The sequence below is a fragment of the Crinia signifera genome, chromosome 1 (assembly GCF_055691185.1).
Source record: "Crinia signifera chromosome 1, ASM5569118v1, whole genome shotgun sequence".
Lineage (NCBI taxonomy): Eukaryota > Metazoa > Chordata > Amphibia > Anura > Myobatrachidae > Crinia > Crinia signifera.
Window position 1 is genome coordinate 89,399,091 of NC_139217.1, and position 23,528 is coordinate 89,422,618.

A 23,528-nucleotide genomic window follows, 5' to 3' on the forward strand; every position below is an offset into this window, starting at 1 on the left:
CATAAACTCATTGGCTGGTGTTTTACACTGATGTGATAATGTTGACACAGATGTGCTTTGAAATCACGACTATACTGTATTGCAGATACCCCCACATGACAGAATCCTGTCATTTGCAAGGTAAATAATGTAACATATATCTGTTACAGCTATTCCAATGACAAGCTGAAACATTTTTGAGGGATGGTTTATCAGTTTACAGCTTGTTAGCGAGCTAGCCTGGTCTCACAGACAGAATTGCTGCTTTAAAAGAGTACGTTTATAGTTCAGGTGCACTGTTGGGCATTGAAAGGATGGGAAGGTGTAACATTACCTGCTCTATAATTAGTACCCACATTTCATACAGCATTGAAATGGAAGTCTATTTGATCTCTCTCATCTAGCATTCCAATGGCTTGTTTTACTGTCCTTTCAGGATTGCAGATGTGGTGACAGATAGATAGATGATGTCTAGATATATATAGACAGAGAAATATATATATATATATATATATATATATATATATATGACATGTGTATTGTAGCCATTTTGAGCGATAGTGTTGGGACCTGCAGAAAAGTGGGGTCCCGTGAAGGGTGCTGCAGGCTTAAATGCATTGATCAATTCATGAACCAAATCTCCACTATTTATTATCAGTTAATTTAGTGTGTGCAGAGCCCCTACAATGTCTATATATAGACAGATAAATATTAATACATGAAAAGATGTGAGATAGAAAGACATATAGAGATAGCATAGATAGATATTAGATACATAATAGATAATTGAATACAGGAAAAGATGTTGGATAGATAAACAGATATCCGATAGATAGATAATTGAATACAGGAAAAGATGTTGGATAGACAAACAGATATACGATAGATAGATAGATAGATTTTTGTGAAACTCGATTCCAGCAGCCACCGATATAGTTAACTATATCGGCAGTGTTGTGGGAAAACAATATAGTGCAGAGACACTGACCAAAATTGATCACAATATATCAGTCAGTGATGTCATCTGCCCCCTCGCTCCATACGTGCAATCGCTGGTGATATTGTCAGATTGAGCTACATGTACAGACAACTGGGGGGGGGGTCATTAACGACTCGCTTCCGCGCACATTGTTGACCCCGCACACTGAACGATATGCACTGGACCTTATTAACTATATCGTTAACGATATATATCGCCCACTGTGTAGCCAGCATAAATTTGTGCTATATAATAATATGTGTAACACGGTAAGGCTAGTTCTTATTACTCATGAAGCATAATGATAACGTGTGAGGGCATTCCATTGAATTGTTTCATGAATGTGCACATTCTCATTTTCCCCAGATAGAAAATTCCTTAGTGATAAACATATAATGCTTTATCCAAGATACGACACACCTGACAACCCTCCAGTCAGTAAGTGAATGATGTTAAGGGGCAACAGGTGACCACACACCTTAACCAACTACATGATTAATTACTACACATATTATTAAATGCCTGCAAAAGTCTGTGTGGAGCAAGAATAGTATATCTAGCGTGTGTGAGCAGATTATTATCTTGCCTCATCCTAATAATGACACCAAGCACATTTATATCTACCTGGGCTGGAGTTAGCTCCAATCCCTAAGTATTCCCTCTATATTACAGTATGATTGTAGCAAGTTGCCATGTAGTCACATGATGTGTTGTTATTATTATGCACTATGACATGGCAGGGAATGGCTGCTGCTGATGCAAGTAGAGTTGTATAAGGAACAGAACACCTTGCCTGGCATTAGGAGGCTTCCCCCTGTATAATGTGTAGCCTGGGAAGGTCTCAGTGGTGGGGCCCGCCCTCCTCTCTCTCTCTCTACCTTTCATTGCACCTGTCCAAGCTCTGCATTAGGAGGACCTCCTGCAGCCAGCAGCACTGCTCTCTCCTGCTGCGGGCCCCTGCAATCTGATCGGCAGATCACGGCAACAGATTTCTTCTCCACTCCATCGCAGACGTGTACAATCTCCCACACAGCACCCCAAGCAGGAGGCATGTCCAAGCCCTAACATGTCCCATGGGCTGAGCCTGGGGAGTCTGCAGGGAAATGTGGATTATGGTGATCATTATGATTAGCATTGCATGTGAATGGGCCTGCACTGGGAAGGAGACACTTTGCACATCTTAAACAGCAGCCTTGAGAAGTGTGAAGAGGAGACCTGGAGAATCCCCAACCTACAACCTGCTGCATTAACATATGTCAACTTGGCCAATATACAAACTGTGTGCAGCACATAAAGGTGTCAGGGCACCTCTCCCCCACATTAGGGACCTCGGGGTCAGATCACAAAGAGGTTCCCCTCCTGTCCTGCCTGTGTGCACGTCCTCTTGCCACCCATGGCACCTGTGCCCGAAATGGGCACTTACCTAGCCGGGCATGATGCCCTGGGACAAGTGGGTTCTCATTATTTTTTACCTCCTGCCAGGGAGACCCCTCTGTTGTTTAACGATCCGCTCGGACAATCTGATCGACTCTCGCGCAGCGCCCCCTCCGACTTGACGCATCTACAAGGCATTTTGCGCCGCCGACAGCTCTACTGCAGGACGGGGTTCCACCTCCAGATTCTACCTGACGGTATCGTTCAAGGCACCCGGCAGGACCACAGCCGCTTTGGTATGTACTGTAGTACCCTGTAGATGGCTCTTTAATGCTGGAGTGATGCCTTATTTACCTGCACTGTATTGCCAAAATATTATATATATATATATATATATATATACATATATATATATATATATATATATATATATATATATAATTAGCAGATTCTGTATACAGGGGCATTTCTATGTATATAGTAGTATGGCATATTTACTATATGCAGGTGTAGTGTTACAATACCAGGCAGGAGAGAATAACATTCTCCTTTTATTTATACTTGCATAGATATCGGTACCAATCCTGCATTCTGTATTGTATGATGGTACTGGTGTGTAATTTTTCACACTTCATAATTAAGAAAATGTGTAGAAAAAGACACATTCCACAATCAGGGTCCTCTTATAACAGGTGAGAAGTGTTCATCTGCAACAAAGCTGCTGTTCACTTTAATCATAATAATATCAGGTGTAAAACTTTGCAGGGTTCCATCATTCATTGTGACCCCCCCCCCCCCCCCCCCCCTGGAATGCTCTATAAGAATTACAGCCTTGTAACTAAATTGGCACCATCTCTCCTTGCTTTCTGGCAGGGTACAATGGGCATGGAACTGTCACCTCTGGGCACACCTCTGTGCCTTTCCTCAAACCCTGTTTCCACTCAGAGGACAGGCAAGGATGTAAATGCTTATCTGACAGGAACAGTGAATAATGATCTGGGTATTTATTCAATGTTCTTTTTATCTGAACAAACCGACTATTGTTGATAACCACTTTTTACCCCCTGTATTGATTTAGCTGCTGTAAAGCTGATTAAATTGTTTTTTTTTTTGCCACTTTCCCATAGTCGAGACTATACATATCAATTATTCTGAACTCTTTTGATTCTAGCCATAACATAGCTCTTGCTGTCATCCTAAGGGTTAATTAATCTTTCAAACCTAAAAAAAAAAAATACACTGAAGCAAACATTCAATTATAAATGTGCAGTGTTACTGTGTGTGGTTCCGTTTTTGCAGGAAGGTGAAGTGAGAAACATGATGTATGTAAACCTGGTTATTTTTTTTTTTTAACAAGAATTATTAGGCAGGGATCAAACATTTTGTTGTTACAGCTCTCTTTTATATTACCCCTATTCTCATGTAGGCTTCCTCTGATGTGGTCTCTGACTGGGTTGACTCACCTGCTTATTGTGTTTAACTTTTTAAGAGTGGCTTTGAAAAAAAAAATATATCACAAAGACAAAATACCACCATCAATTCTGTAGTAAAATTTCCAAGATTTTACTTAACATAGGGAGAAAAAAGCCCAGTTTAAAATCAGTTCCCTTCTATACAGGGAAATGTTTTCAGAAAAAAATGACATACTGAAAAATGTGCCCAGGTGTTCTAAATATCCTCCTACTTGTAAGTTATAATTAGTTATAATTGTAGTATTAGTGATCATTTTTGTCATGATTGTGCTTATGAAACATGATCCTTCAATGACGCATTTTTTTCCTTTTTATTAATGAACAGGTATTCTGGAATTCATCAGTGTGGCAATTGGTCTGGTCAGTATAAGAGGAGTGGACAGTGGGCTATACCTGGGAATGAATGATAAAGGAGAACTCTTTGGATCAGTAAGTAAAATGTATTTCACATAGACTAAATATATATTTTTAGAATATTATTTTCCCTGTGCACATTTAAGAACTGTACCTTCTGTACCCTAAGGATGGATATTTAGCAAAAGTTGAAGAGCGTTAAAATTGTGAGAAACAAAGTACCAACCAAACTGCTTCTGTCATTTATTCCACATATTTATTACACAGGCCCTTATTCCGGTTCACTCGCAAAGGCAAATTCCTTCTCAAATGGACAAAACCATGTGCACTGCAGGGGGGGGGGGGGGGCAGATGCATCTTGTGCAGTGATATTTAGATTTGGGTGAGTTATTTTGTTTCTGTGCAGGGAAAATACTACTGCTTTATTGCTACACTGCGATATAGATCTGACTTAAAATAAAACCCCACCTACATCTAATTACTCTGCACAAGTTACATCTGCCCCACCTGCAGTGCACATGGTTTTGTCCATTTGAGAAGGAATTTGGGCCACAGCCTGGAAAGTTGTAAGTCAGAAGCTGATTGGCTAGTACTTGATCTCAACAATTGTATCTCTCTGAGCTTTAATAAATGCCCCCTTACTTGAATTCCTGAAGTGATGGATACTGGCAGTAGCAGTAAAGTAAAAAAACAAATAAGCAAATCATTTTTTTTAATTTATTCATTTATAATGTGGTCAGAAGACAAAGGAATAATTATAATAGCAGATACTTGAATTCCCTTTTATCAGCTATTGTGATTTGAGTTCACTTTAGTTCTGCCTAGGTGTTATATCATTTAGTACTGAAAAGTGTAGGAATATAATATAGATTGAAGTCCACATTCGTATGCTTACAGTACACACAATTGTCCTAGAACTGAGCTGTATGTCCCATATGACACTTATTTAAAGGGACTGTACCATTATTTGATGCTTTTACATTGGTGGTAGAGCAATCCCTAATGGAGAAAACAGGGCACTACCATCACCTTTATTAATGCCTTCTCTTAGCCTGTAGGTGTCACTCTTCTCACTTCTGTACCTGGAGATATGTAGCCATTGGTCATATCATTTCTATAGATAAGTGGTTCTCAACTCCAGACCACTTACAGGTCTTTTTTTGTGAATTTCTTTACTTATGCGCAGGAGAGTTAATCTATTTTGCTGGGTCAGCAATTATCCCATCTGCTTCCACAGACAGAAATCATCAAAACATGACCTGTAAGGAAAATTTGAGGGTTGAGGTGAAGAGCCAAGCCTGTAGTCCACATTTGCAATTCTGATATTGGCACACTCCAAGCATATATTGTACTTCTTAAAAAAAAATCAGTATTTAAAAAAAATATCAATCAAATGAACTGCATAGTTCAATCAGATCTAGCTTTACACTTTAGTTCAATAAGATCTAGCTTTACACAAAAATATCAATCAAATGAACTGCATAGTTCAATCAGATCTAGCTTTACACGCCATTGTAATGACTCCACTCTAAGGAAAGTTCATTTCTGCAACTATTGTTGTACATTAATGTCATGTATTTGATGAGCATACCTACTACATTTTACACATTGTCTTCATTTATTTCCATTTTTGTCCTTTTTAATAGGAGAAACTGACTTCTGAGTGCATTTTCCGGGAACAATTTGAAGAAAATTGGTATAATACGTATTCATCAAACTTATATAAGCATGGGGACTCTGGAAGGCGATATTTTGTAGCACTTAATAAAGATGGAACTCCGAGAGATGGTGCCCGGGCTAAGAGACATCAGAAGTTCACTCATTTTCTGCCCAGACCAGTGGATCCTGAAAAAGTGCCTCAACTCTATAAAGATGTCATGGGATATAGCTGAGAATTCAAATCAAGCATGAAGGCTTTCTAAACTGAAACTATGCTTTCCATGAGGCGAAATCATGTTGACGAACTAAAGTCGCTCATATCTTGGAGGACCAGGATTAAGAAATGTGATCTAAAGACAGCCTACATCATGGATGAGGATGCGGTATCTGGTGGATAAGACGGGAAGTCAAGAGTTCATTGTTGCTCACTTAACGGACTTACAAGGCTTTTTAGAATTTGGCATGACTATGGTGTTTGGTATGGCATATTCCACTCCAGAAAAACTGTGAAGAGCATAGGACGGGCAAATAAAAGATATGCCAATATTGCCCACACATTATTTGAGATGCGCAAAACTTTTAAAGGTCAACAGATACAAAAACAAACAAACTGCAGTTCAGTACTTCCCTTTAGACATGTGTCTCTTACCAAAAAAAAAAAAAAGGTGCAGTTTTCAATCTGTGGACTTAATATGCATATATCTATAATATATATTTATTTTTTTATACTTATTTATTTAAAAATTCTATTTTTTACTGATGTGTTTATAGACTGGTCACTATGCTCGATGGCCATGTGATATTTTGTGTATCGCCTTATTAAGACATTCCCAATTATTGACTATTTGACCAAATTCTTTTTTTTTGGAAAATCTATTTCCATGTTAATGATTAACCTAGTTCATGTTGCCAGAGAACCTTGTATAACTGACAACAAATGGAGGTTATTGGATTCCTAAAAAATATCTGAATTCCGTAAAATTGTAACAATCTAATTGCCCATTAACAAAGGTATTAAAACACATTGAAATTAAGATAGCTATTGTTTTCTATTTGGCATTTCACATCTGTTGATATTAAATGTATGGTAAATGACTTTTCATGCAGTTTAGGAGCTTGCTACCTGATTCAATGGATTGTGGTTTGTCATTCCGGCCAATGTTAAAGAACATTATTTTTTAATATCGTGCGCTAGATAAGGCTGGCACTTGGCAGCACATTTGGCAGGTCGTCATGTGATTTGTTTTGGCAACAATATCAATTGAAAGGAACTCGACAAGTTTCCTTTTAACTAATGCACAGAGATATCTGAGCCGGTATAATGTGTCTTTGTGGGGTTACAGATAAATCTGAATACAAACAAGAAAATGGGTGTAAATAATTAAAAAATGTACTATTGCACATAGCAACAACTCGGGTGTTTAGTTTACCTTCTGCAAATAAAAAAAAAATATTATATATATATATATATATATATATATATATATATATATATATATATATATATATATATATATATATATATATATATATTGTAATAAGCATAATATTTTTACAGTTTAATTGTTTAATGTAATTGTGTGATGTTCTTTAGTTGTGAACGTTTGATCAGAATAACTATTCATTTTAATTGTACACAAGTGGCCAACTCATGAAAGTGGATGAGTTGGGAGGGCTCATTTTGTTCTGCAGAGGGCAGCATATGGTAAATTCAGGAGCAGTATTTCACCATTGAAGCTGTTCTGTGCAATCAGATTTAAATAATAATAAAATGTAAAATACATGTTGCCTTATATAAAGAATATGCAAAAGTAATAAGGATTATGATCATCCATTAAATGTCATAATATATGGGTATGGTTTGAACTTTTGAATATATTTAGCTATATTATGAAAAATATAATTCTATTCTGGAAGAGCCAATGAAACGGTCTCATGTGGTCTGTTTCTTTGAGTAATGTGCCCAGATCTACAGAGCCACAGACAGCTACAAGGCTACAGTTAAAGATCATTTCTGCTCACATTCTTTATCATCAAGTGAGAGCTGATTCTTCCTGTTCCTGCCATGGCAAGTGAGTGTCCCTCATGGGCCACACATACATGCAAAGCTACATCCCTGGGATTGCATTAGCCTGGTTTGGGTCAGAGCATAGGCTGCATACAACATAATATGAAGTGGGAGCTCTGGGTGGTGTGATGTGAATTGGTACAGTAATCGCACACAGGACATACACGCACACATACCATACAGACACACAGGACATACACGCACACATACCAAAAAGACACAAAGGACATACACGCACACACAAAGTAGACATACATACATACATACAGACATACATAGAATACATACACACAGCATACATACAAACTCCAATACTAAAACAAATAACCCCCACATGCAATGGAGAGCACCCAGTTTCCACATACCCAGCCCTCCCCCTTCCCACTACAGCTACTAAGACATCATAGTGTTTACTGGGCCATCAGCATACATTAATGGTGCCCACACTCTTCACCCCATACCCCTGCGGCTGGCACCCACAACAAGGGACACAGACCTGAAGAGTCGACCTCTCAGTCATCCATTCCAGGCAGGTTAATCTCCAAGTCTCAGGCAGCCCCATGTGGTATAGAAACATAGATAATTCTTGATTCTTGATTCTATAAGAGCTTCCTGAGTGCCGAGGAGCTCTGCAGTACATCCTCAGCTTTCTCCCAGCAGAAGCTTCACAGGGACAACCTTTGGCTCCGAGAGAGCTGTGACGCTGCTACGCCCCAGTGGCGCCAGCTCCCTCCCGCGACCGCTAGGGCTGCTTACCACTAGTTACGCCACTGCTGTGGTGTGCTGTAGCGTGCAGCAAAACAATAACATAAAAAGACACATCCATATACAAAACTCTATTAGTCTACAGAATTGTCTGTATTACAAAAACACACAGTAGTACAGACTTTTCATTGAGAGCCAGTAGCTTCTGAAAGAAAAAAAACTCATAGGAGGGAATTCAATGTCAGACGCTATTTCCGACAGGGGAAATAGTGGTGGCCATCTATTCAATGCTAACGTTTCCAACCACATTGAAGGTGGATTCTGACAAAACAGATCTTTTTTGTCGGAAATGACCGCAGATTGTCAAATTCACGGCAATTTCTCAACAATCTGCAGCCGTTTTTGCTGACACGCCCTCTTTCAGACACTGGACAGCTGAACATTGAATTCCGGCTGTCGAGTTTCAGTCAACCTGGGTGAAAACGGCACGGGATTCTGACTGTCGGGACGTTCCAACAGTTGGAGTTCCATACTGAATACCATTCTTAATCTGATATTTGTGTTTCAACTGTAGCTTCCATTTATTTGTATAACCTGAAAAGGTGAGTATGAATTGACAGGTGTCTAAAATGCTCAGAGTTTAATCTGTAATTACTGTATATGACTGAAATTCATGGAACCTTTACTGTCTTCTGGCTCATCTAAAGGAGAGCTCTAGGACCTGTGTTTGACTGAACATTACCTGGAAACTTATGGTACAATGAAAAGTGTTTCTGTGACCGAGACATGAAATGACAGCTCTTCTCAAAAACCCTTTAAGCACCTCAAGGACCTTTATGGAAGGAAGTAAATGTTTGTATTCTGCATGCAAAACAATTAACAAAACAGATCTTGAAATCATCTAGATAAATGTTCTCACAGACGGGGGAGATGATACAATTGCTTTGTTTAGTCAGGACACATTTTGTGATGTGCTGTTCAGCAAGTCTCTTCATGTTTCTCTAAAGCTGTTCCCCTTTCATATTATGCATTTCAAATTGTAAATCCTAGATACTGGCTTAAAAGGATGAAGTTCTTTACCTGTATCTCGTGCTATATCAAAGGATTAGTAGCCCGAGTAAGGCATTTGCTGTCCATTTTGTCTTTAATTTGTTGAAAACGTCCCAGGTGAATCATCAAAGGAATTTTTTATTATGAAAGATTTCGGAATTCTTTTTCTTTTCTTTTTAAAAAGTTTTGTTACTTTACAAATATTGTGTTTATTTTTAATTTTTTTTAAATGTTTTGTGTCCGCTAGAGGCAGAATTTCATGTCTGCCTATGGTGGAGCTTTATGGAACGTTTTAAGTTGTCTTCACAATTGATTTATTTCAATTAACACTATTTTAGTGCACACCTATAAAAAAAAAAAATCCTATTTAATAGTGTAGACCAGGGCTGGGCAATTGCGGCCCTCCAGATGTTGATGAACTACACATCCCAGGATGCTTTGCATTAGTTTTGCTAGGTGGCCATGCTGAAACTGATGCAAGGCATGCTGGGATGTGTAGTTCATCAACATCTGGAGGGCCGCAAATGCCCAGCCTTGGTGTAGAGCAGTCATGTCCAACATTGGCCCTCCAGATGTTTTCAAACTACACATCCCAGCATGCTTTGCAATAGTTTTAGCATTCTCTATTAGCAAAACTGTGGCAAAGCATGCTGGGATGTGTAGTTTCACAACATCTGGAGGGCCAACGTTGGACATGCCTGGTGTAGAGGATGAATTAAATTTTTGCAGCTGTATCATTGATTCATTTAATCGTTTATATTATGTTTATTTAATTTATTATTTATTGACCATTTAAAAAGTGCATGTATGGCCCATTCACACAATGGAGGAGGCAGTGCTTGGAGCAGCCCCCAATGACGCTCTGCCATGCCCCCGCATGACATCAATGACCTGAACAGCGCAAAATGCAGGTTCGCACTGGGACTGAAGCATTTCAAAGTCCCGGTCCGACCCTGCATTTTGCAATGTAAAAGCGGTATTATTCAGTCTAGACCAGGGGTAGCCAACTCCAGTCCTCGAGAGCTACCAACAGTTAACGTTTTCCAGGTCTCCTCACAGAATCACAAGTGAAGTAATTAGCTCCACCTGTGGATCACTTATAATGTGTCAGTGAGTAGTGAATGCACCTGTGTCCCAGCTAGGTGATCTAGAAAACGTGAACTGTTGGTAGCTCTCGAGGACTGGAGTTGGCTACCACTGGTCTAGACTGACCTAGGCTTGCGGCGTCAGGATCCAAAAACAGCTGCTGAGGTCCTGTAACATCAGTCACCCCCATAAGGCAGGTGCCTGCCAGTATTTGCATGGGGACGCCCAGCGGTTTCCTGGGCGCACCCGCCATTTTGTTCACATGCGAGCGTCTGACATTTTTAACAAGCTGTTTTCTTTTTTTTTTAGTTTATACAGTATATAGAATATGTGTCCTTGCATCCTCAAAGAGAAAGAATGCTGGTGTACTATTCAAAAATGAATCATTAGAATTGTGATATATTTTACAATTTGCAAAATTGATTACAACTCTAATTAGCAATGTTTGAATAGTGCACCTGTATTTTATTTTTGTGTTTGGCACTAAAAGTCTAAGCAGTGTAGTACCACTCATTACATGTAGTTAGGGTGTGCAGTCCTATATTTCCATCTTCAGATCAGCATATTTTATCAGATGGGATTTTACAAATGAGTCACACCTGTGTGAAGTTTACTTTGCGGGACCCCTCCCGAGGAAACCGGCGCTGGCAAACTTCTGCGCATGAGTGTTCTGGCAAATTTCTTCAGAAAAGTGTTTCCAGTACCGTACTTTTAACCATTTCTGGTGCCAGCCTCTAGTCCTTTGTTCTAGGAAGCAGGTTGCTCGGCATGGGCACCCTGCAGTGGTGTAACTATTATGGTGTAACTATTACTCAATTTATGAGCCCCCCTGCCAAAAATTTCCCAGCACCCCCCCCCCAGTAAAGTTAGCAACCCTCCCCCCCTGGCCGCCCATGCTCCCCTCGTGCCGCCTTACCCTTCCGCTCAGCAGGGACCCACAGATCTTCTCTGCGGTGCGGTCCCAGCTCCCCTCCTGCTTCTGCTATGAAAATGGTCCATCACAAAATGTCCGTCCCCATACAGCAGACCATTTCACAGAACTCTCTGCTGTATGGGGGCGGACATTTTATGATGGTCCATTTCCAAAGCAGCAGTAGCCAAGAGGGGAGCCGGGACCGCACCACAGAGAAGATCTGCGGGTCCCTGCTGCTAGGCATGGGTGGCCACTGGGAGGGCGCTGCCGACACTTCCAAAGCGGGTCCTGACCACAGCACAGATGTCTGTGCAGCGGTGGTGGCGGTGTTACAATAGCCCTGCAGACCCCCGGCGCCCGCACTTACACAGTGCCTCCCCGCGACTGCGGGGCTATTGTTACGCCACTGGCACCCTGCCATCATAATAGATACACTTATGCATTTACCCAGTAATGAAAGTCTTTTAATTATTATTGTTAACAATAATATTTTTAAGTTGTTTAAACCAGTTGTTTTTTATTTTTTATCTCAATCGGTAGATTCATTCTTTAAATATAACCCACATCTAGTGGAACCAAGTAGTGTAATGAAACATTTACATGTTTGAATGGGCCCCTGAGTTGTTTTTTTGGAAGAATGAAACCTAACTTTACGTCACCTGCAAGATCAGACGGTCCCTTCAAGCTTTAACAACCCTTTATATTAACATTACAGTCACTCAATCATACCCCATGAACAATGCAGACACCATTTCTCAGCTCTTTCAATGTACTGTTAAAGGGTACTCACAGGTCAGTGGATGAGGGAGGGGGCATATCACATAGCAGACAAGGCCCATAAATAATGTATGAGATCTAGCACTTGAAGGAGCTTTGCACATTATTTCCCAAAGTGAAAGAGGCTTGGCAGTCCAGTGTGAATTGCATGACTGGAAAGAGACAAGCATCACTTCTAGGTACTGAGAGTCTCACCCAGCAATACACACTTTTTACAACTTTGCGAGTAGTTTGGTTTTATAGGATATTGCTGCAACTGCTGCTGTACGCTACACAGAATTCAGGATCATAACATATAGTAATATATAGGATGGCTTGTGCGCTCAGATTTATTTTGTACTTAGAGAAAATATTAATCAAGAATTAAAATAAAGGTGCATACAACTATCTATTAACATTACATAACTCAGGGTTGACGACTTTTAAAATCTTCTCTCCGGGAGAAGCCCAGAGAGGAGACTGTCAGCAGCACTTGGGGGGACGGGGCCCTGCACCCCAGTACTGCAAATCCCCTTTGTGGAGGGGCGGGGCTGAATGGTGCTATTTGCATCTTTCGCCCCGCCCCCGAAAGCTGCAAATTGGGCCTTGGGATTTGTATTTACTACCAGGGCTGCAATTTCATACTAGGCAAGATAGCTGTTGGTTACAGCTCCCCCCCCCCACACCAACAAAGGAGGGAGGAAGGGTCATGTGCTCCAAGCTCCTTCCCATCTGTTTTATATACTTCGGTGCGGTTTTGCAGGAGATTAGTCCCTAGATAGAGACTGGATGCCAGGGTGAGGGCCCTAGGAGAGGGAGGGGCGGGGCCCATGTTCCCAAGGCGCCTTGCTTATACCTCTCTGTGGTGCATGCAGCACTGCCGAGAGCAATACAGGTCAGTGTGCCACCTTCCATTGCTGTATTTTTGCGCCTGTTCTTCCGCCTGGAGGTCACTACTTCCCAGAACCATGGCTGGAATATACAGTGTAGAAGATACAGTAGCGCAGCAGTGTAACCTCCATGTATGCTCATTAACTGTACCGTCTATGCCCTGTCACTGCCAGGCTTGAACTGGCATGCCGGGGTACTAGGGAATTTATGACCCCACCATATGTCCTTCAATACTACACTTTGAACAGCACATAATGCCTGACATTACACAGGTCATAATGTACCTCATTACACAGGCAACAAACATATATTTCAGAATGTACCGGTCACACTATGCACATCTAAAGGGGATGCAGTTAAAATCCCGGCGGTCGGGATCCCGGCGTTCAGAATCGCCGGAATCCCGACCGCCGAAATGCCGACACTTTCTCCCCCCGTGGGTGTCCACGACACCCCTGGAGGGAGAATAAATTAGCGTGCCGAGCGTAGCGGGGCACCGGGCCCGCTGCGTGGCGAGCGCAGCGAGCCCGCAAGGGGGGCGATCCACGTCCCCCCCTTGTCGGGATTTCGGCGTCGGGATTTTGAACGCCGGGATCCCGACCGCCGGGATTTCATACTGAATCCATCTAAAGCAATAGGCATGTCATACTGCAAAGCCCACAAAAAAGCAGCTGTTTTCGGCGATCAGTGGACTTTCTGACACTCGACAATTGGGACATTGAATTCTGACTGTAGAGTTACTGTCAGATCGGACGAAAAGGCCAGGATTCCGACTGTCAGGACGTTCCGACAGTCACAATCCTGGATTGAATACCTCCCTTAGACTATAATAAGAAATAAATACATACCCTTTTTCCCAAGGTGTTTATATCAAGGAGCATTTAAATCGAGCAGGTCAACTTATAGTCATAAAATAAATGTTTATATACAGTAATATAATAACACATATTTGGGCATATTTGTCAAAATAAATGTTATTAAAATATTGTGTAAATGTGGGCTTTTACACCCTTTTTACATTATTTTCGTATCACCAGAGTGTATTAAATGGGAAATTGGGGGATAATTACTAAATTTTCATGCAACCCTTTAAATTCATATTCCAGATTGCATTTTCCATACTTAATGGGAAATACAATCTACACAAATGTGACATATATAAATGTGACGTGCGCTCCGTCTCTCTGACGCACACCGGAAGCCACAGCTGTCGGGGGTCATCCTGCACTGATTCGGTAACGTATAAATACCGTCCTCTTGTCATGTTTGTTACACCCTGATGAAAAATGTTGGAATAACATTTGAAATGTTGGCTCACTACCCCTGACTTCTGTATTTATTTCTATAGTGCCACCCTCGTCGTATCTTTATATATATTTATGGTACTCTTTACTTAGAAGGGCGCCCACGATTTTGATCGTGGGCATCGTTAGTAAAAAATCTCGGGCATTGAATGCACTAAAAAATCGGGTGCGATCAACCGACGAGATGCCCGAGATTTCCCATAGGGAACAATGTTAAATGTCTCAATTGACCCAATTTTCCTGTTCAATGCCTCAATTGACCCGATTTTTCCATAGGAAACAATGTTAAATGGGCCACAGAGGCCAAATAGGCACCCTGAAGTGTATAATGGCCACCCGAATTGTTAACGCCACCCCTCGATCAACGTCAACCCGATGCGTGGCGAGCGCAGCGAGCCCGCGAGGGGCGGCGGTACGCGTCCTACGACCTTTTCATACCCCCACTATCCACGTCGGCGTGGAGTTGAGAATAGAAAGTGTGGCGAGCGCAGCGAGCCACCGAGCCCGAAGCGTGGCGAGCGCAGCGAGCCCCGCGAGGGTACGCGGACAGCTGTGAAGCCCGCGAGGGGACGCGGATACCTGTGAAGGTATCCGCGTCCCCTCGAGGGGCTCGCTGCGCTCGCCACGCTTCGGGCTCGGTGGCTCGCTGCGCTCGCCACACTTTCTATTCTCAACTCCACGCCGACGTGGATAGTGGGGGTATGAAAAGGTCGTAGGACGCGTACCGCCGCCGCTCGCCACGCTTCGGGTTGACGTTGATCGTGATGTGGCGTTAACAATTCGGGTGGCCATTATTCACTTCAGGGTGCCTATTTGGCCTCTGTGGCCCATTTAACATTGTTTCTTATGGAAAAATTGGGTCAATTGAGGCATTGAACAGGAAAATCGGGTCAATTGAGACATTTAACATTGTTCCCTATGGGAAATCTCGGTCATCTCGTCTGTCGCATCGCACCTGATTTTTTAGTGCATTCAATGCCCGAGATGGCCGAGATGGGCGCCCTTCTAAGTAAAGAGTACCATATTTATATATATATATATATAATTATATATATATATATATATATATATATAAATATAATTATATATATATATATATATATATATATATATATATATATATATATATATATATAGTCCAAAGGTTTCTCCGAGGAGAAATAGGCACTCTCCTAATTAAAGTCACTGATGTATTTTGTAATCCAAAAAATGCGATTTATTTGTCATTCATTCAATAAATGTAATGTATTGTGCCCAAAACAACTCCGACGTTTCGGTCCATTGGAGGCGGACCTTTATCAAGGAGCATAGGTCAGCAGAGTATGGGTAATCAACGATGTGGCAACATGGGATATGCTGGAAAACCTCCCAGTGCAGGAGAACACCATGGTGGTTTTCCAGCATATCCCATGTTGCCACATCGTTGATTACCCATACTCTGCTGACCTATGCTCCTTGATAAAGGTCCGCCTCCAATGGCCCGAAACGTCGGAGTTGTTTTGGGCACAATACATTACATTTATTGAATGAATGACAAATAAATCGCATTTTTTGGATTACAAAATACATCAGTGACTTTAATTAGGAGAGTGCCTATTTCTCCTCAGAGAAACCTTTGGACTATAGTATTGTGTTCATATTAAATATGAACCCCTTATAGGCACCCCGCTAGCTACCTTGAGCTAAGTGCGAGTGCGGTCTTCCATGAAACCTATATATATATATATATATATATATATATATATATATATATGTTTCAATCACAGTACCCCCTCTTCCATTTCAATGGCACCAACAAATCAATTTTGCTCTACATGATAAAATTACATCAAGCAGAGACAAAAGGACCAATAAATATCTGCAGTTGCCATGACTACGGCTTATTTTTGGCCCAAATAGGCACATTTTGGACCAATGTTAGTAGACTAGGGAGCTACTGGAAGAAAAGTTGTCAGGAATATTGATTAAACTGCATACTACATCTCTACTGGTTGTGTCAGGGGTATATAGTGTGTGGGTATTAGATTGAGAAGTTTATTACAACTTTTCAATATTAATTTTAAGTACATAGGTATGTTAATACTATTAAGCTTATGGAACTAAAATAATACACTATAAAGAGGCAGACACAAGATTGGTAAAGGGGGGTTTCCATAATATACAGTATGACTGATTTTAGAGCAAGTGTGGCCAAACCATGAAGAGGGCTTAATAAGCACTTAAAAAAGCTATCGTCTTTCTGAACAAAGTTTTAGTGTATGTAAGGGAAGTGGTCAGCATCCTGGCGGACAGGATGCTACAGGCGTCAGCATCGCAACTACCACCAGAGGATTAGCGCCAAAATACCGACTGCCGGCATTCCAAATGTAAGTATGTGGGCAGCGTTAGGCTGGGGGGGAGGGATGTCTGGGTTTAGGCACTAGTGCAGGACTTTGGTTTTAGCTGCAGGGTCGGGGGGCAGTTTAGCATTAGGCACCGGAGAGGTAGGGTTAGGCTGTGGGATGGAGAGTTAGGTTTAGGCAGCAGTATACAGGGGTTAGGGTTATGGTCATGCTACGAGGGGGGATTAGGGATTATGGTTAGGGGGAGCAGAGGGAATGTAAATGTACTTTTCTGAAAACTGTCAGTATTCTCCCATCCATTTTTCCAATGGGAGTGTGCTTTTATGGCTACTGGGAGATGTAGTTCTGGCCGACTACATGGGGGGTGGGTCACACATACCCAGGGTCACAAACACTTATACCCCTATCACACTGGCAAATATTTACCGGGTTATTGCACATGAACGTGCAACAACCCGGGAAACTGGTCAGTGTGAAGGGGTCCTGAAAGATTGTCTGGTTCTGGGATTTCCCGATTACATCACCCACTCGGCTTTATGCCGGGTCGGGCAGCTAGTGTGAAAGCGCTTGCAAGCCAGGTCGCAGCTGGGATTTTGTACCCGGCTTGCGACCCAGCTTGTAAGCACTTTCCAGTGTGAAAGGGGTATCAGACACTCAGAAAACTACAGAAGATCCGGCTCCCCACATTGGATGCAGAAGACAGCGCTTTAGAAGGTGATTTATTACAGACTAATTAAACTAACTTCCAATTGCTTAATTATTCCTCCGGAGGGGTATCGCCGGGGTTCCCGAGCAAATATTGGATTTTCCTAAAATTAAAGATCTTAGGAAAAATCTGACTTTTTTCAACAGAATAGCGAAAGCCCATAGCTGCGGGAAATACCCTACGCTGCATATTTTTTAGAATTTCCCGCCCACAATTGAACTCCACACATAGAATAAATTCAGGGCCCTGTCTGTGTGTTCTCTTAATGTGCCATAGGTATCAAGCTTCAAAAAGTGGTAAAATGGAGAGTGAAAAACAACCAGCCAATCAGCTTCTTCCTGTCATTTTTCAAACCCAGCCTGTAATATTGCAGTTGGGCGCTGATTGGCTGGTTGTTTATCAGGGCGAGATGCACTAAGCTTGAAAAGTGATAAAATGGAGAGTGATAAACCACCAGCCAATTGGCTCTCATCTGTCATTTTTCAAACACAGCCTGTGACAGCAAGGAGCTGATTGGCTGGTGGTTTATCACAAGCTTAGTACATCTGGCTCTTACTCTCCATTATATCACTTTTTAAAGTTTGATACATCTGGCCCCATGTTTGCTGATGTTGCCTGACACATTACAAAGACACACTGGTACTGGTAGATTCACTGGTAGCAATGTACAATGGAAGCTCCACAGAGACAAACGGCAATAGGGTTCATTGAAGCTACTGCATTACCGAATCACTTGTTTCAACAAATATTAATAACTAGCTGAAGTACCCACCGATAACTCCTCAAGTTATAAATGGTGCCAATACACTCATGCCTCCCTCACATGCGATGCCCAGCCAACTGCCCGCTGGGGAGACGCAGGGCTTCTGGGTGGCAGGATCGCATACGATACATTGTGTGCGCTCCTTTTGCAAATGATGTATTGTATGTGATCCCAGCAAGGGCTGCAGGATCTGACAAATCCTTACTGAAGGTTTGTACAAAACAGGGAATGGAACTGCACAGACTAGGTATATCAAATGAGCATATAGAAGGCCAACATATAAAAGGACTTCAGTGTAATTTATCTTCAGTGTCTCCATCACTAACTCTCATTTATAAATCCTTATTGAAGCCCTTGCAACCTCTGGTTCTGATCCGATGCGCATGGGACCATCACATCCTGTAAGTGTAAGGGCCCCCCTAAGTTATTGATGAGTTGGATGTAACTGTCAACATATTAAAAATAATTAGCAGCTTAGCAGAATTTCCAACACACCCATGAGGTAGCTGCCCAGTGTTGTTTTTGGGGGGTGTAGCCAGTAGACCTAATCCCCAACTTTCCCTTCTATTCAGTTTTATAATCACTTTTAAATTGCAAGATGGATTTAAAATTTTTTCTTCGGTTATGAATGTTGCTATTCCAAGGCTTTTGGATGAACAATATTTGTTATCTTCTACCTCCATTTTGCCGCACTATATACTACATGCATGGGTGCCGGCAGGTCGGTCGAGTCCCGGTAAAATGGAGGAGACATACCCCCCGGGCAGGGCCATCATAGGGGCTTGCAATGGGGGAGTGGGACCCTCCAGCAGGAGTCTGACCAAGGGCACCTGGGCTCTGGCTTGGGCACTTGTGGTGACCCTTGCTTAGTTTTATGCAGTTTTCAAATGGTCAGGTACCTCTCAATTACCACCACCCACTCAACCAACCTCAACCAATTTGTTGTTAGTTTATTCCCAATCAGTGATGGAGTGTCCTAATGCATAACCGGAAAGACAAACAGAAAATTAAAATATGGGCCCTGATCCTGGTTGACTCGGTAGGCTACAAAGCCCGCAGCTTACTGAGTCCCATAGAGCCCGCCCTGCTGACCCCCCCCCCCCTGCCGCCATATTCCCTAGCAACCATGCACCAAGGGGATGTGTTTCGAAGACACATTCCCTCGTATGTGCGTGCAGCAGGAGAAATCATTTGATGGTCCGAGACATCCAAAGATTTTTCCTACCTTCACAAATATAAATCAGTGGAGACTGACTTATATTTGTGGGTAGTGGGACGAAGACAGGGTGGGTGGCTGACGCCATGTGACGTCAGCCGCCCGCCCCAGGCACACCTCGTCCCGCCTGCAATCCCATGGAAACGCCCAGCGTTTTCATGAGGACATCCATGAAACACTGGTCGTTCCCATGTCCGTGCAACGCCACTGCGCCTGTCCGCCCCCATCCTGCCCTCACCCCCCTCCCCTCTGCAAACTGCCCGGCATCGAGGCTGTTCGCAGTCTGGGTTTTCCGCCTGTGCAGAAACCCTGACCATCGGGGAAGGGGATGAATTCGGTTCACTCCTAGTGAACCATAATCAGCCTTATGGGCTCCAAAAATGTGCTATTATGTGTATTTGGTACTTGTGAGTTATCTGGACGCCCGATTTTTTGATTGTATGCCTTAAGTTAAGGCATACAATCAGATACGATGCGATGCGATATCGCATCGCATCGCATCGCATGCGACCATCGGATGCGATGACCCGATTTTTCCATAGGAATCAATGTTAAAATGATTCCTATGGAAAAAGGGGTCCTTTTCATACCCCTACTATCCAAGTGGGCATGGAGTTGGATATAAACCTGTGGCGAGCGTAGCGAGCCACCGAGCCCGAAGCGTGGCGAGCGAAGCGAGCCCCGCGAGGGGACGGTATTCCGTGTCCCCTCGCGGGGCTCGCTACGCTCGCCACGCTTCGGGCTCGGTGGCTCGCTACGCTCGCCACAGGTTTATATCCAACTCCATGCCCACTTGGATAGTAGGGGTATGAAAAGGACCCCTTTTTCCCATTGAATTCCATGTTAAAATGGACTCAGTCCATTTTAACATTGATTCCTATGGAAAAATCGGGTCATCGCATCGCATCGCATCGCATCCGATGGTCGCATGCGATGCGATGCGATGTGCCCGATCCGACCCGATTTTGAAATCGGGCGTCCGGATAACTCACAAGTACCGTGTATTTAATTTAGAACATGTGCAAACAAGCTTCATTTAAAAGCGTCATTAATCACAAATTTGAACGGGGTGTGGTATCTCCGTAAGAATTAACCTTTATTCTATTTAAATTCCCATGTTTTCCAGAATTAGGCACAAAAATTTCCGGTGGTGCATTCGATACTTGATCACAATGCTTTCAGCACCTTGTCTTTTTTCGAGTTGCATAAACCTTTTCAGTGATTCATCCCTCTATTTCAATGCTTAGATGGGAAACTCGGACAATCGGCTGGACCACTTTACTAGCTGTTTATTGATGGCTAAACCATTATATTCGCAGCTTGTTATTCATCTTATTAAATGTGTGTGATATCGGAAACATTAAAACTTCAAAAGGAAATAGTTTCATTGCATTCAGTTTATCCCACCTTTGAACTTCGTCAAATAGTTTAAATTCAAATTGAAACAACTAGTAAGTAAAAAAAACAAGAAGTAAAGAATTCTAACAGCGCTGGGATCAAGATTTGAGCATGTAATTACTTTTTAGTGTTTTAAACTTCAGATAATCTAGCTTTAAGTGTTCAAGGGCTTTAAGGTTGAATTCCATCTGTCCTATAAAGTTATGTATTGCAGCAAAAATGAGGTTCTTTGATCTGCTGTGGTGGGGTAAATACATTCATCTTGTCCATAGTTTGTACAATGCTGTGCCTAAATAGCTAAACAACTAGATCATTTGTAAGGTTTTATCAAGTGTCTTTTCTGTCAGTGCTCTTGTTGGATCTTACTGTATACATCAATTTCTCAGCCAAGCTATTACGCTTACTGTTATTATTGTATATTTATATAGCGCCACTAATTAGGCATCGCTACACAGAAAATATTAGTCATTTACATGAGTCCCTGTCTCCTAACATACAACAAGCACACACACAGATAAAAGCACTAGGGGACATATTAGTCAGGGAGTCAATTCATCTCACAGTATGTTTTTCGGAATGTAAGAAGAAACCTGAGTACACAGAGTAAACCTACGCAAACACGCAAAGTACATATAAACTCCAAATAAATAGGGTCCTGCTAGTGAAATTAATCCATGACCCTAGGCAGCAGTGCTAATCACTAATGATTTTCTGTTTTACTTGCTTGGGATTTATACATTGCCCATTTTGTTCCTTAGAAGCCATTGTTATATATTTTTCACTGATGAGATCTATTAAACTTGGAACAGCTGCCTGCATATTGGATGCATGGCTCCTCAAATGAGGATGTTCATTATCGATGCTCTAAATATACAGCCAGTCAAACGTATACTGTATACAAGAAATTATTTGAATGTCTTCTCAAAGTATTATCTAAGATTAGATATTTCATTTGTAATCATTTTATGAGGTAAAGCTGGTGGAGGCTCCAGAGGAGGGCCTGTAGCACAGTTTAAAATTCAAATAGGGGAGCCAGTGGCGCTTTAGGAGAGGATGAGGCCCCTGTGGAGCCTCCTCCGGCCGGGCCTCCTCCTCTCTGCTGCAAACTGCTGTTTGTTGAAGCCTGGTGCTAACTGTGGCCTCTGAGAGGGGATCCCATGCTGCTTGTCCTCATATTAGCGGTGACCAGCCCAGGTTTATACTGGTGCTTAGTTTACTTTTCGGTTGTGGCATGCTTTATTATTTTTTTATTGTTTACTCTGAGCTGATGACAACATCCTGCGAAAGTAACCCAGGAGGATTTTTTAAGGCAAAGTAGAATATTCTACATTGGCCGAGTAAGTCACCTGACTTCTACCAAGCACTGCAATAGGCCTGGCAAGGCATAACAAAGGAGGAAACCCAACATTTGGTGATGTCCATGGGTTCCAGACTTCAGGCAGTCATTGCTAGATAAGAATTATCAACAAAGTATTACAAAATAACATTTTGTTTATGATTATGTTAATTTGCCCATTTACAGTTGAGCTGCTGGAAAAAGATACACTACAAGAGCATACAGATACCATTTATAAATGTATTGATGTGGCTGCAAACTAGACTTGATGATGATGATGACTGTTTAAAAAAAAAAAAATATATGTCATAATAAAATTAATAGCAATTCACAAAGAGTTGCTCCACTCAACAGCTCTGGGAAATGGTTATTGGAGTAAAACTCATACAATCTTAGTATATGGTTCCACAAGTCCCAATTTGCCCTGGCTTGGTTGATGCTTGTATAAATATCTTTACTGTATTTAAATTAAGCTAGCATGCTTACTATTCTAGGTGTTTTAATCCCACTGCACCTTTCTACCAATGTAGCCAATACTGCAAATCTTATCCAAGCCATTTATAATGCCAATAAAAATATATTATGCCCCACATCCATGGCCTGTAATTCAGCTATGTGCACAGCAAATATAGCAGCAGCTATTTGCTCAAGTTGCAGCCTGTTTGGGACATGGGTATAGCCTTACTACACAGATGAAACAGTTGATCCAATTATCCTTCACATTTAATGGTGTTTATTACCTAAGAACTGACAATATTATCCACCACACTATACTTTTAATGATAAAACTGTTGGGTTTTCCCAAATTGCATTAGAATTCTTTGAATATCCTACAATTCGGGCGTAGTATGGGACTCCGGCAGTCGGGATCCCGACAGTCATTATTCCGACGACGGGATCCTGACTGCCCGGAGTCAGACAGCATGGCGAGCGCAAAAAAGCCCCTTGCGTGCACGGTGGCTCGCTACGCGAGCCAGCTATTCTATTCTCCCTCTATGGGGGTCTTGGACCCCCACGAGGGAAAAAAGCGGGTGGCCGTCGGGCACCCGGCTGTCTGCATTTTGACAGTCGGGATCCCGATGTCGGGTAAACGACTGTCGGGAACCCGTCCGGCACCCCTACAATTCATATGGTATTATTTAAGGTTACCTTATAATGCAGTTAATTGATACCTCAT

The 23,528-nt window shown here is 42.0% G+C and overlaps 1 protein-coding gene across 1 annotated transcript; it reads left to right on the forward strand.

Moving 5' to 3' along the window:
* The first annotated feature begins 1,513 nt into the window (after window positions 1-1,513).
* On the forward strand, window positions 1,514-6,851 carry FGF20 (fibroblast growth factor 20). The gene is made up of 3 exons (XM_083169869.1): window positions 1,514-2,628; window positions 4,130-4,233; window positions 5,805-6,851. The coding sequence occupies exons 1-3, from the start codon at window positions 2,352-2,354 to the stop codon at window positions 6,048-6,050; spliced, it is 627 nt and encodes a 208-aa protein (XP_083025995.1). The 5' UTR covers window positions 1,514-2,351; the 3' UTR covers window positions 6,051-6,851.
* Window positions 6,852-23,528: the final 16,677 nt, after the last annotated feature.